The 21,186-nt window shown below is 30.5% G+C and overlaps 1 protein-coding gene across 6 annotated transcripts in view; it reads left to right on the forward strand.

Moving 5' to 3' along the window:
* The window catches only part of LOC106685447 (gastric triacylglycerol lipase), a 77,373-nt gene that overhangs the window by 32,366 nt on the left and 23,821 nt on the right, over positions 1–21,186 (forward strand). The window contains exons 1-2 of one of the 6 annotated variants that reach the window (XM_024362035.2): positions 15,579–15,780; positions 15,900–16,007. The exons of 3 other annotated variants lie outside the window; for them this stretch is intronic. In XM_024362035.2, the coding sequence (XP_024217803.1) occupies positions 15,993–16,007 (15 nt within the window). In that variant the 5' untranslated portion in view covers positions 15,579–15,780; positions 15,900–15,992. Of the gene's footprint in view, positions 1–14,104; positions 14,334–15,578; positions 15,781–15,899; positions 16,008–21,186 lie in introns of those variants that run through there. 2 more of the 6 variants (XM_014428117.2, XM_014428120.2) reach the window with 2 other exon arrangements.

A 21,186-nucleotide genomic window follows, 5' to 3' on the forward strand; every position in this document is an offset into this window, starting at 1 on the left:
ATAAATAAAATCTCTCTTTAAATATTTACAAACAGAAGGATAATGAAAATGAACATAATCCAACTATGTACATGAAAAAATATATAAATAAAATAAAATAAAAATAAAAATAAATTAATAAAATAATCACAAGTCATATTTACACTCTTATATACAATATTGAGTGTGTATATCCCCCACTTGTGAGAAGTAGAGCAGAGCTCTGGGATCCCAGCGCATCCCTCTCGCCGCATTACTATGCCCACCACTGGTAATGAGCCAGTGGAGGCTGAGCAAGTGCGCTAAAGTCGCAAACATTCAACTTGAATGAAGCATCTGACCATTTCCAGAACTCCAATTGTCCATTTTTATTTTAAAATAAGTCTCTTGGCCACTGCCGTTTCAACCTTCGTGATAGATTGTTGGGAAGGGAGGAACAAGATAAGCATTGAACCAATGGATTAGAATGGTTTATATGGAATTTTGAGAATTCGCTTGGTATGAGCATATACCTTAAAAGGAAAGAAATCAACTTATAGACCTGCTAAATATTTTTTTTCTTAACTATAAATTATATAACATTTATTTAGTTCAGACATTGTATATATTATATTAGCATAATATGAGTATTTACGGATAAACTGACGAATATACAGTAATCTTTATTATATTATTAAAATGGTGTTAGATCTTATTCATTGTGCTAAACTTTAAAGTATTTCAGAATCCTTAAATAGGAGTACTAATTTCAATCTGTGTCACACAGCGTGAAGACCTATTTTACTCCTTTAGGATTTTTATTTTTTTGTCAATTCATCTTCATATTTGTCATCACCGTTTTAATCAAGGCCGCTCCATTCGGTTAGGTCTTCACCTACAACAATCCCATCAACTGATAATTGCTGATATTAAATTTCGTCATGTATTTATTTTTATTAATACGATTGTTTTCATGCTCCTTCATCAGTGTTGGTTCATGTACCAAATCAGCTTTAGTTAATCAATTTCTTAAAGCATTGAATGGCATTCTCTTTTTTTGTTACCTCAGACTTGTTCGTATTCAGCTGGATCCAAATGAACGCTTTTAAATTTTAAATAGCGCCTGTGCTCATGGTTTGTAATTTATTAGGTTTTACGTTAGTTAGATTATTTTCTTTTTAATCGTAGATTGTTGATTGACCATGTATAATTAATAAAAGGAAGATGGTCCAGGTGCGGTAAAAATAATTTAAATATAGTAAATAAACTATTTATAATCAGCCAGCGATGGCCCCACTTTGAACGGCTTCGTCTGGGCTAAAAAAGTTTACATTTTACGATTTACATCATTTTTAGTTTACTTTTATTTTATGTTATGGACGAACCCTGCAAAATGGGGCAAAACCTTGGAAAATAATAAATAGTTTATTTACTACTTGAGTTATTTTGACTGCACCTTGACCATCTTCCTTTTATTGTTTTTATTTTTTTTTCAGATGCACTTTGCACACATCTCATTTTCGCATTGTCTTTTTCAAAAAGGTATCAGTTTGCTAGTCGCGTGTGGCTAATTCTCTGTTTTGAAATGAGGCAATCTCTTCTCTTCTGCTGCGGTTAGAACTTTCCCAGGCTTTTATTTCTTTTGAATACATTTAAAATTATTGTTTCTTTTATTTTTATTCGATATATATATACAATATGAGTATTTCAGCGAAATATTCAAGGTAATTGAATTCAATTAAATTTTTATCATTTTCTGGAAGTTAAATTTAGGTATTTTAACATAAATTTAGAATTGGCCACTGGCTTCCATAGAGTGCGGTTGTGCTGTGGCGTATTGCGAGGACATTTTTTGCGATTTTGGTTGTTTATTATTGTTTTGTTTTTCTAGTTAATTAATGCAATAAGGCGATGAATTAATTGATTTGCCCGGTTTATTCCCAAACCTCCAAGACAAAACCAATACCAAGGAAGTCAATTCGAAAAAAAAAAAACACGAATTGACTCACCTCAGTGTTAATTACCAGTTAACGAAATAGAAAAGTATTATCAGGAAATCACTCCTCTAAAAGTGAAGGGTAAGTGATAGATTTATTCATCTTACTGAAGTTGACATCTCGATCAAGTAAGTCAATAGCAAGTACTAGCGATAATAATAACCTCAATATCACTAAATCAAATTTTATAAAAATATCAACAGTATTTTTACACAACGCTACTAACTATAAATTTCTGTTAAACAACTTTAATACATTATGCATATATATAACTATAAGAGATGTAAATAAATAAAAGAAATAATAAACTCATCTCTTGATCCAGATACTCTTACAACTATGAATAATTCAAACAGACCGGTTACCAGAATTAAGATTAGCAATTCTGCATACTATCATAAATATAAATTTTCGATTAAAACCAGATGTAACCATCCTTACCTATAAAACAATATTAAAGCCATTACTAACGTTCGAATGTGAAGTCTGGGAAGCGGCATCTTTTCTAAAAAAAAAATGCAATCATACCAAAATAAGGTCCTGAGACCTTCGCGATAAATTCTCCATGGTTTATAAACCATCCACCTACATCGAGAACTAAAATAGAAATCGTTGTTTTTCATCGAAAACGTTTCACAAAATTCCTCTACCGGTAGATAAAGGAGCAGTAACTTACAACGAGTGCAATCCAACAGCATCTCGAAGACTGAAGCCGAGGCTCATGGGAGATATGCAGCTATATGCTCTATATTATTTTATTTCTATTTTTATTGTCATTATTTTTTTTGTATAAAAAAATATTCTTTTTATTGTCTTAATTATGTTTTCAGTATAAGTTGATTATTTATTTTATTAATTCTGTAAATAACATTTGTTTGGTTTGTTATTTTTTCATGTATTCTTTAGGCACAAACTATTACTATTTTTATTTATTTGTTTTTACTTATTATTTATAATTGTGCATAGTTTGGAATGTCTTTTACACGAGATTACACCACTCATCTCCCTCCACCCTCTCCACCATACTGATAAAAAAAACTAGCATAACAAAAAAATAGGTTTTTATTTAGTCAACATATCAAGGATGCCTATTTTTTTTTTTTTTTTTTTTTTTAAATAATTTTGTAATAGACTTTTTGAACAGACAATTGTAGCGAGTAGGTTGGTCGATGTACGATATGTCACAATCTCACAAGAGATGATAATAACACAATAAGGGAAATCCTTCCCCGCCGGACCCGCCCAGCTAAAACCCCCGACCTACGGTCCTATACCACTTTTGAAATATTAGCTTAAAACGGAAACTTGAAGATAGTAAAATCGATCAATATTTAAAAAGCGCCTGAAATTAAAAAACGGCGTCTATACTATTTGCGAGTTTTTCATCAAATTCGTAAAACTCTTAAAATGTTAGAGAAACACTCTCGTCTGTAGCTAATGAGATATGTTTTATTTTTATTATGTCCTTATTAAATTCTTTTGCATAATTGAAAATAAATTTAATACTTTATTTCAACAAATTAAACTAAATTTTTGAACTAATTTTAATTAATATAAAAATTAATTCGGGGAGTAAGTTACTTGATAAGATATTAATATCTAAAAATAGATAGTACGTTCTTAACGTATGATTTACCTGTTATATTGTTATGGTCGATGTTTCCTATGTTGTCTTGTGTGGCCGTCTTGCTCTTACTAGCTGGAAACCCTTGTTTTCGATTACCAACATCTGGAACCAGATAATCAATCATAAAATTAATTTTCATCTCGATAAAAATGAGCCAGAAGACTCTTTAGAGAAACACCTACAAAGAAACTACCTAATTAAATAGGTACCTGAGCCTTCAATTAGTTCTAGAACAATCTGTTGGCCTAACGTGGATATTACCCTTATTTTGCTGTACTTCGTAACTCCAAGATCCTTCATTGCCTGCAGTGGCATGTATTTATACATATATTTATTTGAAAAATTCAGGTTTCCCTATTTATCAGTTGTATAACAAACTGGTAAATATAACAATAAAAGGTATTATTGTTTAATATAATTAAGAAACTGTAACTATAAAAGTTAAATTAAATTGCATTGAAGATTTTTCTTGGGTCCTCCACTCCAGATTTTACGATAGCCTGACTGCTTATAAAGCTGTTAGACGTTCCAGCTATGTATGGGTAAACAAGGTTTTATGAGAATATGCCGATATAGAATATGATATGGCTTTACGCCAGGACACAAGTTTGAGATTTGAGGACCGACATAAAACCGCGATTTTTTTACAATAATAGAAGGTTGATTATTTTGTAATAAATAAAGAATGTACCTTATAGAAAATTGTAATGCTGTTAGACTACTTCAATGGGGATAGAACCTCTCAGATGTTAAACATCACTTGATTATACATCGATATACTGAGACTAATCAAAATCTTGTGAGATGTTTTCAAGAAAACGAAAAATCGATTATACGCCACTTTACGATACTTAGTGATTTGGATTAAAAATGTATATTTCTGCTGAAAACTTGAATTTGAAATTTTTGGATATTATATGGCCTATATACCTAAATACTTCCTCTTTCTATATATTATAGATATGTGTAAGTAAGTAAAGTAATAAGGGCAAGTTTCAGGGGATGCACCCCAAACTTCCGTTAATGCAGTAAATTAGGTTAAAATTGTTAGGTAATTTAGGATTTTGTCCCCTATCCCCAGTACGTAGTTGTAACAACGCCTCTGCCTTGTAGGCTTTGTATTTACGTAAAATAACGAGACCTAACGAAGTGAAGCCGTACTAGTGATTGTAGTGTCGATAATTTGCCTTATTCGATAATGGATAAATTTACGAGGCTAACAACCCGCGAGTAGTGACGAGAGAGAGAGCTGCTATCCCACAAGGACCGGAACAATGCGGTACAATATGTCACCGCTGGAAGTTATGCTATGCTGTTCTGTCTCTATTAATTGGCTATTCAAAGCAATTTCGTCCTATTCGCCTGGAATACTGATCGCCCCGCTGCCTTCTTCCACTGAGGACATTTCTTATTCATCAATGACTTTTATTATCATAACTCGACTATCAAATAATTCATTTATTTATCAATCAAATAAACTTTATTAATTAGTAAAATTTTCAATCTGCAAAATTCATTATAATAATATAATTTCTCGTCAGCTTAGGCAGTGCCTCATCGCCCAGAAGTACTACCTAAGTCAGCATTTCTCTTTGCCTCCACCTACGTTATTCGAGGAGTTTTGAGGTGTAAGACACTCTTTCTTAGAGGTCATTGTAATATTTTTTGGTCGAATCTGAAATTATTCCATGTTCTAAACCTTGTGTAGTTTAAAATTTGTGAAATAGAATCCTCTATTTACGCAATACTCCTTCCTGAAAGGAGATTAATTTCGGGATTTAGAAGTTTTAAGCAGAACAACACAGTTTTATCCCTTATGCACTTATTGGTCTTAGGAAAATTTTAAATACAGTTAGTTTATTTATGAAAGATAATTGCTAACGTCTATTCAGTGACCTGAATAAAATAAGATCGTATTTACTGTTAAATTCTTTTTAAGTTGATATGGGTACTAACTTTAAAAAAACCTGAAGACATTATTTCTTCAGATATAATGTGCGTATAATGTATCTCGAATTTATTTAACTATATCAAAGGGTAAGCCGATGTTCCAGTGTTAATTTCTCTTTCACCCTTTTTTCTCGTTGATTTAATTTTTTTATTTTATTTTAGTCCAATTAGTCAACCAACTAAAGCAACAGATGAAACTAAATATTAGCCTATATACCTACATGTCTATATATCTTGCCTTCCTTCACAAATTCCATGGAACTGCACATTTTTCCAGAAAAAATACTCCAATTTAGGTTTTGGCGAACTCCAGGACTAGGAGGTTTGTCCATCATAAAAGGGGTTTCTTATTAAAAACTTAGTGATTTGTTCTATATCTATCGCTAAAACTTTACAAATCGTCTCAGTTAATTCTCTATTTGCCTCACCTTGTTGGTCATTATTCCATGAAATACTTTATTTTCGAAAACTTTAAGGTTTTACTTCAGTAAAAATGACCACACTTCACATAATGGAACAAAAGTATAAAGTAAAATAGTTGTTTAAATTCTTACTTTATTTCCAGTATGGTAAAAGCGAACTGACAAGTACTTGATCCCAAATGTTCCTCGGAGAGTTGGAAGGAAGTTTTTTAGATGAATCTAGAAATATCGAACTCATATTAATATTCAAAATAATAGTCACTACGTCATAGTGTTCCCGGAAAGAAAAGTGAGAATGTAGCTTGTGTGGAAGACATTTTATTTTATATCTCTGATTCTGATCAAGATAAAAAAAAAATGAATTTGGTACTGTACCGTAAATAATAATTGAAAATTGAAAAAATGAGCCACCAATCTATGGTGATATTTAGGCGAAACGTCTGTTTTTGCAAAACAGAGTTCTAATTTGAATTCCAATCAAATAAAATTTTAATTACTTTTTGCCTGTTGAATAAGCATACTGAGAAACCTCTTACCGTAGAGAAGTTATAGGCAAAGACAATATGGCTATATAAGGATTAAACTGAGTAAATCATAATTTAAATGAATGCAATGCATTATGTAGGTTTTGGTTTTTTTTATAATTTTTATTTTATTTTTTTGTACTTGTATACGCCAAGACGATCGATATTTGAGATATTGAAGATTCTCTTAGCCAAAAATCGTATAGAAAAAATGCTCTCTTATGTAAGTTACGAAAAAAAATAATAATTTGCGGGGAAAACGTTTCTAGGACGGAGGTATAGTCAGAAAATGTACAGTCTTTTCTAAAACTGTGTCAATCACAAAAGTATTCAAAATGATTTATTTTAAATGTAAAATGTTTGTTGCTTTCTTATTTTTCTATTATTTAATTTATTTATCTGCCTATGTTTACTTAAGATACGTATATATTGTTTTGCATATTTTATCGTTATTATTATCCAAGCTTTTATATTGATTTCTTCTATTTTAATTTTATTGTAATAGTTTTTTTTATAATATATTTATTTAATTAATTTATAGTATGATTGAGTACTTACAACCATAACACTTATTGCCCTTAATTGTGGCAGATTGTTCCATTCCATTATAAATTCCAAAATTAAGTGAGCTGGATAATAACTGAAAGAGGTTGCAGAGATATAGAATTATTCATCATTTAGCTAAAAAGGTAAATATTTAATTGGTTTAGTTATAGAACCTGCTTGTTTTGTAATATTCAAGTACAGAAGAATGAATTTAATGATTTTTTTTTTTCATTAATCTTTATGCGATAAGAATATGTTATCCTATCGTACAGTCCTTTAAAGACATCCTTTAAAGAGTCCTTCCTGAAACATGACGGTGTATTCTACCGGTAATTATGTTATGATTTGTTATGTATGAGTTGGATATTATACATTCAACCTTGGCCTGGTCATGAAGTCTGCCCAAGAAAGAAAAACATCCTTAGCCGTGAAGGGACTGACCTATTTCAGTCGGCCGTCTCAGTACTCTTGCAGCGGCTACGGAAATGTCCTCCTGAAAATATCGGTTTTTTACCATGCTAATGTTATGAAGATTAATTCAAAACCATGTTTGATAGAATACTGTGGATTCAAGATCAGCCCCGAAATACGAATCTATTCATTTTATTAATTTTATCCAGCTATTCGAGTTGTACGGATTACCAATTTTTAATTTGTTGATAAAAAGTTAATTTTGATCCACAGACTTATTTTTTTATTTAAAATGTACCGATTTTCATACATTTCTTGTTACCTGAATGGCTTTAGTTCTTAACGGAAAAAACGTTTTATTCAAATATTTTTACTACTACCATAATGCCAATTTCTACTTTTTTTATAAGATGAAATGAAATCAGTTTTAATCCATATAACTAATTTTTAATTTAAAATGTGAATATTTTAACAAGTTTTTAATTTTTAATCTAGAGACTCTGTAGTTCATATGAAAAAAAAAATTGTAAAATCTGACGTTCAGATAAAATCATTATATTAAACCTTTTGCCCTACAGTATCCTTTAATAATATCCCACTAATTCCTGTCGAACAGATCCTTTACTTAGGACAAACGACTGACATGGAATCCTCATTCAAGACAGGAAACTGCTCGTCGATTCTGACTATTACAACATTTACTAGACAAACGGTCTAAATTGCAAATCTATGATTGCAAAAGACAGATCTACATGACTATTATAAGGCCTATCTGGACATACGGAGTTGAGCTTTGGGGCTCCACTAAACCATCAAATTCCTTCCGAATCTAATCCTTACAGTCCAACATCCTTAATGCTCCTTACTTTGTCACAATTCAAGTCATTCATCAGGACCTCAATGTCCCTATGTTGCCGATAAAATATGTTGCCGATTTGACCAGAACCAGTTACCATTCCTTCCATGATAAACTTCCCAACCACCCAATCCACTTGTTTCTAACCTAGCTCCTCCTTCATTACCTAATAATCCTCCTAGGCGTCTGAAAAGAAGATAACCTCGAGATCTTCTCATCTAGAAATGTCATTGAAGTTCTATCAATGGGTAGATTCTCCACATGTTTGTATCATGTCACTATGTCACCTACAGCAAATGTATTTGTTGTATATATTTGTTTATACTGTTGTTATGTAAATAACAATAAATAAATTATAAAAAAATATTAAACTTCTAAATTATCAAAATAATTCTGTGATTATTCGAACCAACCTCTAAAAATAAAAATAATTAAATTCATAGTTCAAGTTCCTGATCTGTCACAGTTCCAGAATGCTCGGCACGGTATGATGTTAGTTATAATATCACTGTGGGTCAGTTAATGTTAACAGATTGTGTGTGCTCGTATTAAACTTACGGGGATAGACTGCAGTAGTAACATACATACAACATACAAACAATAAAACTTTGTTTTTCACTTTTATTTATTTTAATATTCATTACAAAAAATAAATAATTTAATACTATAAAGAATGCCGATAAATCCACCCATTGTATCCAGATATAGTGATTTAAAAAATTTCGTTTTGTTAATCGTTCACTGCTTCAATGGATCTTGTACGATGAAGGGGTATATAATGTTGCTTTGCCCTGTGCACAAAGGCACATCTAACAAATAAAAATGCTTTGAATTTATTTGAAATTATTCGTATTCCACAGATAGTACCGTGAAATAGGGTTATTTTATTTATCGTCCTACAGCCTATTCCAAAACTAGTACGGAATACGTCAAATACAAAATTAAAAAATTGCTAAATTTGCCATTATTAAAGCAAAGCAGCTACATTTTTCAGTCCAGTGTCGTGCTTCTTTTCACTTTAATGTCCGAGTAGAACTCCATTACACAGAATAAAATCCTAACATGGTCCTAGCAACTTATATGTAAATGAAAGGTTAATGGACTTCTTTTGGTTGGGTCCCTGGTTTTTTTTTTTTAATTTTCGTGTTTATCATGACTTTGAACTCCCAACTGGAAAAAAAAAACCTTGAGATATAAAGTATATTAACATTTCATTATGAAATATAACATTTAAAATTAGTAAAAATAGAATTAGTTTTTTTTTTATGTTCATGGTATTTTTTATCTTCTCTTGTTTCAACAAAAGGTCATTTATCTATTTATTTATCATTTTAAACTTGATATTTGGTAAAAATTTGTACGATAATATTAATAAAATACGAATATCAGAATCATTATTAATTTGAAGAAAAATTAGTAATTAAGATAAAGTTAAATAAAATTTCTATTTTAATCAGAGTGAGCATTTTGTCCTACAGACCAGATTGAATAAAAAAGAAGCAAACGAATTGTTCAATCAGTCCACAGATTAACTGATTATTGAACAAAACGAACGAATTGTACAATAAATGGAATTTGGTCCGGGTGCAGTCAAATTGAACTCAAATAGTAATTTTATATACTATTTTTATTTGAGCCAGCGCTTCGCCCCACATTACAGGGCTTCGTCAGGGCTAAAATTCTAAATTTATCCAATAATTTAATTACATTTTATATTTACTATCCTTCCTTTTACTTTTATATTTATATATCTTATTTTTTAATTTATATTCATATGTTACCAGCTTACGTATACTTATATAAATTACTTTATTATTAATTTTTCTATTATATAATTTACATACCTCTGTATCCCTACTCATTTGGTATATTGTATTTATTAATCATTTATATTTATTGTATCTCATTATTTTAACTTTATTTCTTCTTTGTTTTTCTATCCATGTAAATTAAAATTTTTTTTTTAAATATTTCTTCACCCCCTCCATTATGTATATTATCATTTATTGTTTACCTACTTTTAATATTTTTTACACTGTTTACTTTAAAAAAAATGTCTACGTACCTAACTGCCATCCCCACTCCTCCCAATACAAACGGTTCAGTCTGACTTCGACTTCAGTCAAAATAGGTATGAATTATGTATCGTTCATTTTCATTTGATTTTAATCTTTAAGTGTTTGTATCTTTTTAGCCCTGACGAAGCCCTGCAACATGGGCTCAAATAAAAATAGAACATTAAATTACTATTTGAGTTTAATTTGACCGCACCCTGACCAAATTCCATTTATTGATACATACGGTCAATCAGCAATCTTCCAAAATGTACAAACGTATTAATCTTGAGTTACTATCTAATCTATGGAACGTAAATAATTAAATAGCGAAACGGTACTATTCACGACCGATACTTTTATCCATTCTGGGCTGGATTACACAAAAAAAAATGGACAGAATACCCACCCTCATCGAAACCCTTCTTCGATAACATTTTATAAAGTTTTAAATACCTCTTTTTTTAATATAAAATTAATTAAAACATTGGAAATGCTTCGTTTTTATTACCAATTTGAGTTTGATACTCTCTTTATCCATATTTCAGGTTTTTCAGAATAAGTGGGTAAAGGTCCTTTCTTGCTAATAATAATGTTTTGAATCATGAAACAAACATTAGCTACGGTTCCATAACCACAATGTCAATACGTGATTGCAAACTCTGGTGTGCCATTTCTCCTGTATAAAGTATTTTATATTTATATATTTATTAACTATAATTATTTTTTTTAAACTGATCTTTATTAGTTATGATTGTTGATGGCTATAGCATTATAAATGTTTTTTTGTTTTTTTTTTGGTTTTGGTTTTACTATACTATCCTTCCCACGCCTCCATTATCAACTGTTAAAACAAAATACAAACTGTTACATGAACCTTGTAAGGCCGATCTGTTAATAGAGAAATATTAAAAATGTAATAAATAGTCACCTTTTATTATACATATTTTCAAATTTGGGTTTGTAAAACAGGTTTCATTTGTAGTTGATAATTATAGTGTGTTTTTAATGCAACAAAAAGTATATCATTTTTAGTACTAATTAATTTAACTAATTTAATAAAATTTCACGTTCGCGTTAAAAGTTGAGACCCTAATATCCTTTTATCTAATATTTACTCTCAATTCAAAAGTTCATAAACTTGGAGGAGCTGTGGAGGTTTGCTAAACCGCGAAAAACTTTGAGATGCCTTAGGTACTTCCCTGAAACCAATTCAATTATCATATAAATTTATATGATTTATTGGACAATATATATTCTGACTCAATGTGGAGAGGTTGTAGAGGTACAAAAACTGTTTAAAAACAGTGAAAAAAAAAAACGTTTGGACTGGACCAAATTTTCACGGAAACGGTTCTACCAAGAATACAAATATGGTTATATACAGATGGTTACATTCAGCTCATTTAATCGGAAGGATACAAAAAAGTTTCCTTGGGTCCGCTTGAAGTGCCCAAATGTTGCATAACAAATACATAAATATGTATGTATATATTTAATATTCATTTTTAGGGATTATAAATCGCATATCTGCTTGTACACCCCTGATGACCTTCAATACATTGAATATTGCATAAGTTCAATATTTTCGCGGAACAAACGACTACCATTGTACATTTTATATCAACATAAAGAATTTCATACGCTGAAGTTTATTCTGAAATGTTCTTTGAGTCCAAATTTAAAAGTTATAACAGAACCAGGCAAAACAAAAAAAATTAAATTTCTATTACCCAAACCGATATACTTCATAATAACATAATTACAAAATATGCATGGCAAAATCGTTTTGATTTAAAAAGTGATCTCACTATGGATTGTATATTTTATCGTTAATGTTTTATTGATTTTTTTTTAAAATAAATTAGGGTCACTTTCTAACTCACGATTTAATTACCTTTATATTAGTTTTCAAAATCCCAATATTTGATGAGGATATGGAAGATTTTATGATGAGAGAAAAACTGTGCTTTTTTAAATGTTAAAAAAAAAAGTATTTGTATTTGATTCCGTCACTTTTTTATTTTATTAATTTTTTTTAATATGAAGCAATTATCATGATTCTTTAAATATCAGCTGATCTATAATGGCCATCTAGATTATAGCACAGATGATTGAAATCAGCTGGGCTCATTGACGTAACGATCACAGTATTTGAAATTATTGTTGTCAATATTATGGATTTCTTTCATCTTAAGTTTTTAAGTTCTTAATCAATTGACGATTTATCCTCTTTAAAAACAAAAAAAAATGTTAAACTCAAAATTATACTATTTAAAAATATATATGATTACTTGAAAGTTTATTGGTTCTGTGTATCATTGGTTTTGTAATGCACGGGATGAAATTATGATATAAAAACATATAAGCTGGCTGTTAACCATATATTATTGTAAACCTTACATATATTTAGTAATGTTTAACCTATATCTAATGGAATGCTATAAATGATATGATATATTCTTTAAAATTCTGAGTTTTTATCAGATTTGGTTAGCAAACGTTCCTTTTTAAGTTTGAAATCAATAAAGGACCCAAAAAAAGTTTATAATTTAAAGCATTACCAATGTTTGTTCTACATTTTTTGACGTAAACCAATATTAATGGAGTTTTCTTTTCGCCCAGTCCGATGATAGCTTAATCTAATCAGAATTCTTCTATATTTTTTATTTTCATCCTGAAATAATCATATACCTCTCTCTACCTTAGTGACATTTCCAAACGAATCCATCCAAGTTGAGGATTTATAGGTTATTAATCTATATTTAATCATTTATTATTTTAATAACCCAAACCATAAACTAGTTTTCATTAAAATATTATTGATCCATCTGCTTTAACAAAAGTTTTATAAAGTTATTGTTATATGTAATCTTAATGTAGTTAACCTGATCCTATTGTTTTGTAGTTGCCATGACGATGACTTATCAATGTAATCAGGCACAAAAGATTTTTGAATTGAAGATACGTTTGTCTATTATATTATTATTGTTCCCACTTCGCAAATGACATTTATAGGGAAAAAATGGTTTTTTTTCTGCTAATTCTATCTGTGTATATAGTAAAATCTGTGAAGTGTATAATATACCTTGATTGAGACGATATTAAACGTGGTGGCAAAAAGTATTTTTACGTCTAGTTTTTGAAATGTGGCCAGTAAGAGGAAATGAATATTTTATTCTGATATCGAAAAAAAAAATTAAGAAATTAAAATTATAATGAGCCTTATATGGCCAATGCCAATATGGTCTACACAACTCGCGTCAAGGTTACTGAGAGGGTCAGCCTATACCATCATTATGAGTTGTCGTTAAGCTCGATAATGGCTATGCTTATATTTGGGACTGTGTTTCGTACCAAAGAGTGGGAAATTTTGTATTTATTAACCGAATATTAGATGAGCAGAGTATATGAATATTTCACCTTAACCTACAAAAACGTGAAAAAATATGAGTTGAGGGATGTTAATGTGTTTCAGCACTATACGAAATAAACGGTCGCTAAAGCCAAAATGTATTTTATATTCAAAGTGCGAATACATATGCATACACTCCTCAATCGAAACAAAATAATGCATTATCGTTGGATACCATCTTTCATGACTTTACTCCAGACCTTAGTGTATACATGTCTATGAAAATATGGACGTTTTCTTTATTCTAATGTCGTAATTTAATAATTCACCAATTTTTTTCTGATTTTTGTAAAAGGAAATATTAATTTACTTGAGAATAAATTGCAAAATATGGCGGCCAAAGTTGTACCCTAGACGCAGGTTAGAATCCAGTGGCCCTTCATAAGGGACGTACTACTCAGCCACGGAGGCACTGCCCGGACCACTGGTACGGTAAGGCAAGTGAGTGTGGCTGGCGGCTAGGTACATCGGACCGCACTCTGAACTTCTTTCTTACAGCAATATATATTGTTCCAAAGTGGAGTGTTCTGAGGTCACGAGAGTTGAGGATCATATTTAGTGCTGAGGCAACATGTAAATGTGTCGTCGACCTCTTTATCCACTTCTAGATTAACTCATTTGTAACTGTCCAGTCTCCGATAAGTAATTAATCGTATCCATCTAATATCTTTTCAATAACACACCTATTTTTAATAATATATTTTTAAAATATTTCTATTTTCATTTAATAATTACCAGAGGGCAGCAGGGACGTATAGACCATCATGTAATTATTATAACTAATTAAAAAATATATATTAGTCTTGTTTGTTAGATGTTTTTCAGATAGATTGATAAGTTTAATTATCAAAGTTCGAAACTGAAAATCTGTATTCAGATATCACGATTTATGTTTTCAGAAGTGTATTTTTTGAGGATCTCTGTAATAATTTTTCTTCTGAAATGCATAATTTGTATATCATATAACTCTATCAAAATGTGTTCCTAACCTAAACTAGAGCAGTGAGTAAATTGTGTCAATTAGACACCTTACGTCATATCTCAAGGATTGTGTTCGATAAGTGTCTAGTGATAGGTGTCTCTAATAGTTTAGTTGGTTTTAATTGGTTGAACATTGCAAGTGCGGAAATCTTTTTTTCATCTTTGTATTTTCTTTTAACATACAGAAAATTAACAGCTCTATTAAGATTTTATCTGTTGAGGATCACTTATAATTTATCTAGTGGTAATGTACATGTTGGAAAAATTATTAGAGTTTTGAGCTGCGTTTGGTTATACAATAAAAAAGGAGAAGGGTCTGTGAAATATTTTTAGGAAAATATGTTTTCAAATATTAGAATAAAATAAATAGAAAATATTTGTCAACCTGTATATTGTAATAAGAATCGTTTTACCCAAACAAAGTAATTCCTATTTGAAATATTACTGCTTTGTTTTAATATTGGCACATCTGAGAAAAAAAAAAAAATTATATTTTATATTTGAATTGACGTATTATATCGATTGTACCATAGGCGGGTTCGTTGACAAAGTCTTGACAAGACAGCTTCAGGTTTGTTTCCACGACGAGAAAATAACCCTATTCTACTGTACTATCTTAGAAATACGTCCAATTCATCATTAAATTGTTTTTTAATACTAGAAATTCAAAGGTTATATTATAACACCATTTAAAAATTTCGCCAGAGAAAAGAGAAAAACCTCTGTGAGCCACTTTAATCGGTATATTTAACAGACATAATTTAATCATTGCGATTGATATGGGTAAGGATTTTAGGCTATATTAAAAATATAATCACATGTGAAAAGAAAGGTTAATGTCGAAGGGGTAGAGACTGAGACGTTGGTGGGAGTATCATATTTGAAATTATCTTGTAACTTTGGGTTTTAATGGCGTTGATTTATTTTACATTAGTATCATCGGCATCGTACCTCCAGATTCCTCCACCTATTTCTTAGGATGAGAATCATTTTGAATGTAACCAAATATATCTTCATTTTAAGATATTCAATCAGGTAGGTAAGTTTTAAATATCCAACTTTAATTTATCAACGTTATTATAATTAAACAAAAAATATGTTAAATTCTACTTAAAATAGGTTAACATTTTTTAAAAATATATTTATCCACCAATCCAGCTGGAGGAAGGAGGTTGGAGGTTCACTACCGAACGAATGTGAAACTTGACCCAGAAGGCTCTTATCGGCTGTCCCAAACCGTGACCATGAACGATGGTAATTCACCAGGTATGGATTTCTCAGTGCCTATTGTTATTCTGTAGTAGGAAAACTAGAAATTGAAGAAACGTTTATCCCGTGAAGACAGTTCTAATCTATTTTGTGTTAACATTCAAAATCATATTTAGTTTGACATAGCTTACTATAGCAGATACGTGTTCATAATTGTGTACTAAAGTATAAATATATTAGAATTTATTATCAGAATCACAGGAATCTGCACAAATACCAAGGTCGGATCTATTTCGAAACCTTCAAATCATTAACTTACCAATGATTAAATTACCATCATTGAAATATGACTATTAGATTAGCCAGTTGACCCCAATGAATGTGGATCAAGGGAAGCAATGTCCAACTCGACTAAAAGTCTGTTTTTCTTATCCAATGCTAAGAACATCGGTAACGTCTTTAGAGAAATACACTAAATTAAATTTAGTGTTTCTCTTGATCTGTCAGCGAGGATCCGTTTACGACCTCGAGGATTCTCTTCTGGGATGAGGGGTATCAAATACAATGGTATGCCACAATTTAAAAAAATGTAATGTCCAACGTTACGACCCTTGATAACGGGAAAGCACTCTTGTCTATCATTCACGCTTAAAGAAAAATTGAGAACGTAAGCTATCTTGCCTCATCTACATTACTGCTCTCTTGACTCGCGCTGTCTAATTATAGACCAGCAAAAACTTTTTTTTTTGATTTTTAAAGGCCGTTATTTAAAAAAAAAAAATGTAAAATCAGGTTGTGAAGAGTGTTTCACATCGAAAACGAAGGACTGGTGTCACTAAAAAGTCAACTTTTTGGGGGTTAAAGTAAATATTAATTGAGGTTAAAAAAGAATTAAAATCATTGAGAGTAAAAAGGGCCTGTATTTTGTGAAATAATTTTATATTAATATTTAAATCAAAACTTTTGTAAAAACTTATTATTAATTAGATACGTTTCCTTTAGTGACCCAAATCAATGTATTAACATTGTTATTCCCCTTCTAGGATAGTTCAATCAATTTTTAGTTTCCTTAAAAAAAAAAAAAAATAGAAAATCAATTATTATCTTTAAACAGTAAACTTTAAGCCCTTTTTATCGTCTTCACATATTTAAAATATTTGATGTTCCAATCTTAAATTAACTCATTTTCTAAACTGTAATAATATATAATTTAAAAAATATATTACATACTATAATACCTAATAGAAAATAGTTAATAGAAATTTATTTTTGGGAAAGTAATTACATCGTCAGTTTCTTTGAATTTTCTCAATATATTTGTTTATTTATATATGATTTTAAGAATCTAACTTCTTTTACTTTACATTTTAAACAATAGGTCGGAGTAATGACCTGCTTCAGACCTATTACTGCATTCACTTATTACTATATTCACTACGTTTATTAACCGTATTTAAATTCATTCATTAAACCTCCCTGTACGGCTCCTGTGTTATTTTGATTTATTACAAGCAGTAAAAAAAAAAATATGATTCTTAGTTTATAACATCGTAATCTAATTAAACATTGCCATCTACATTATTTCTTCCTGATCTAGTGAGTGTCCTAAAACAGCTGTCTAAACGAACCATGCCACCTAGATAGCGACAGCCTCATAAATCAAACTATTACAGATATAAGTACTTATGTAGCACATAATAAATACAGCTATTTTTATTGAATAATGGCACATCTTACGCAATGTTAATTTTAGAGGAGAATCATTTTTACATTTTTTCAAACATTGACGTCAAACTTAATTCTATTCATCTTTTTTTTTGTATATTAGAATATCATAGAACTAAGTAAACGTATTGTACTTAAAAGTTGAAAAAGAACGCAGGAATGCTGTAAAAAAATAAAAATGTCCAATGACAAAAGTATAAAAGATCTCCAACAATTAGAGTAAAAAAAAAATATATTTTTAAACTATTTTAGAATGAATAGATAAATTTTGGGATGTGATTTTTATCTATTAAATCGAAATTTTGAATTGATCTTTGGACCATTGAACGGTTTTTTGAGTAGGCACGTCTTGGGTTCATGATTGTTTTACCACGCAAAGTAGTACTTACGTTAGGCTTTACTTTATAATTTTTTTCTCCGAATATGTTATTATAATACTGCTTCTTGGGTTTTTATAATACTAATTGATGTTGTGAAATATATATTGCTTACTGGAATAGGTTTATTGATTTATTACTGGTCAGCAAAAGATGAAATCAATTCCGTCCGAATGGGTCAAATCGCACCAAATTTGTGTCCTCGATCATCCCTACCCAGATCTATATTTGCAAAATTTCTGGTTCACCTTATGAGGAAATTTAACCCTTTAAGTTTTTAATAATTTTACATGCCAAAGTCACCCTTAGAAACTGCCTGACAATTTTTTTTTCAAACTAAATCATGAGAAATTCCATTTCCTCAGATCAAAACTTCTACTGCTCATGAGGTAATTAAAAATTGCTAGCCTACAAGTTAATGGTATGTTTTGCTTTTATTAAATCTGATTTGAGTTTTTTAAGCTTATCTGTTGTAAATTGTCATAGCCGTTCAATATCGAATTTTCATTCTAAACAATTCCTGTATAAATTAAATCAGTTTCTTTTATTACGATGATGATGATATACGCGCGATAAGTGTCGTAATAGTTTCGAATTGATCCCCAGACCTTCTGATGTTTACTTCAGTACTTAGATACTCAATGATTGATGTTTCGACACGGCCCTGTGAAGCCACAGGTGATGCTCTGAAGGCCGATATCGGTTTAACGCGTTAAACATGGAACATCTTACACGACAAACGTTTCGACGGTTAAAAATATCTCGGAGAGAGATGTCGGTAACTACGGTCTATTGAGGACTGTGCGAAAACCATAAATCAACCACAGATGCCAAATTGCAGCCCCGCTGGGAATGTGATGGCACGACAATCGATTGTGTCATTTTTCAACCAAAAGGTTGCCTGGATGGCTGTGTCATCGGCGATGAGGAGTAGCGGTCCGGGCCAAGGACGTTACACCGGCACCAGCAGATCCATGTCTTCTCCTGGTGACTTTAATGGTCGACCTTTTTTGAAAAATAATAATATCAGTATTTTTGTTGTTTATAAAACTGACTAAATTTTAAAAACAAAAATACTATATCCAGTATAAAGAACATACAGATACTTCAAGCAATTCACTTTACAAGAATATAAAAATTAATTCAAAACAAACATAAATCATAAAAAAAACTTATAATAAATGGAGTGAAACTACAATAACAATAATTGACTAATTGAAATGAAAAATCACTTGACTAATCAGTTACAATCAAAAAGTAAGTGTGGGAAGATATTTGAAACATTTAACGAAAAACAAGAATTTATGCTTCTAATTTTTTTTTTAAATAATCCTTTCTACAAAGCACCTTATTTCATTCTTCTAAACTTTATATTGTGGTAGTCCTCAGAAGTTGAAAATGGACTGTTCCAGTAAAAAATAGGAGTAAAAAATAATTAATTATTTAATTTTTGAAACATAACTTGACCTTCTTGGGGCGTCTTCAACCAGGAGGGGTAAGCTTTTAGGGCCGTCCATATTAAAGAATTTATTTTTTTGTTATAAATGCTAGAGCTGTAAAAGCTAAAACTAGTTTTGAGAAAAAAAAAAAAAAAAATAGGTAACGTCACAATTTTTGTTCTAAAATTATGAAAAAAGAACAGCTCTAGGAACTAAACCGTTCAAAATAGAAATTAGCGGGGACTAGTCGATTGGCGCTGGTTTCTTCTTCGTTACCACGTCAAATTATCATTTTTCGTATTACTGGCACTTACAGCCTTTTCCATTTCCAAGTTTCAATTGTACTACTCAATATATTCCTGAAATGTTGAGAACAAATTAAAAATATTAAGCTGTTGTTACATGTGTTATTATACGTTTTCTCCAAATGTGAAATAACTTAATGCTTTCTGTGGTGGTTAGTGGGTATTGTCATGCGGCTGTTCATACTATTTGAGTATTTTATCGGATCGAATCTTGAAAAATATCTCGATTTCATCATATCCAATAATAATAAATTTTCAAATGGTGTTGTGGTTTCAGTATATACTAGCCTTAGTAAACTAGTTGTAATCAGAAAAATATATGTCAAGGAAGCTCTAAATGTCTCTCACTCTCGAATCAAACATTATTGATCTATAATTGATTTGGCATATTTTAAATAAATCAACGCCAAGAAGCAGTCTTACTCGAACCTATTCTATGTATCTTTTATTTTTTATAATGAACCATTGACCAATTAAAGGAGACCTCCAATTCTTACTGGAATCCACATGACAGCCTAAACAGTTATTCGCAACGTCCCTTCCCCAAGATCACATTCCGAATCGCTGATATCCGAGAGGCCAGATCCCCAAGGTCCTAGTGGACTTCGGAGGTGAGCCAGCGGACGACCTCAGAAAATCCGACGGTCAAGGTGACGCTATCGCAAACTGGGCAGTGTGGATTTTATTCTTTTAAATTTTACTTTTATTTATTTCATACGTTCGATTTTCTTCAAATTTGGTATAAATATTCCTTGAAATAGTTAAGAAAATCTACGTAAATATAAGGATTTTAATTTTATAAATGGCTGCGAATTCAATAGCCTCATATTTCAATTTTCCTTAAATTTAAATGTTTCGTAATTATATTAAGAACTATATTATTTATTTCGACAATTTTAATTTATTTTTTAATACCTTCCAAAATAAAAATCGGCAAATGCTAGCACGAACCTCTTAAATAATGGCGATTAGGAACTTCAGAAGAAAGGGAGCGGGAGTTTATCTCCACAACGCGAGAAGCAATCTTTTTAACGTTAACACGCTAATGAATCCACTGCTCAACTATCTCGACTGTTGGATTCGAATTGATTAACGCAATGATGTCACGCCAATCAAACGTGAAATTCGATTTTTTCAAATTTGACAATTATCTCTCTAGAACTCAAGAAAAGCGACTTATGTGTAAGGATGGATATATATACATAGAGAGAGAGAGAAATATTTTATTTATCTATGCTGCCTAAATACATCAGGTTGCTATCTCACACAGCATACTTATCAATCCGTAATCGGACATATATAAATTACACATACATGGTATAATCAGAAAAAAAGAGATACAATAATAAGATATAATAAACAATTTTTTACCCCTACAGTTTCCTTTTAC

The sequence above is a fragment of the Halyomorpha halys genome, unplaced genomic scaffold (assembly GCF_000696795.3).
Source record: "Halyomorpha halys isolate HHAL.00 unplaced genomic scaffold, Hhal_1.1 Scaffold692.1, whole genome shotgun sequence".
Classification (NCBI taxonomy): Eukaryota; Metazoa; Arthropoda; class Insecta; order Hemiptera; family Pentatomidae; genus Halyomorpha; species Halyomorpha halys.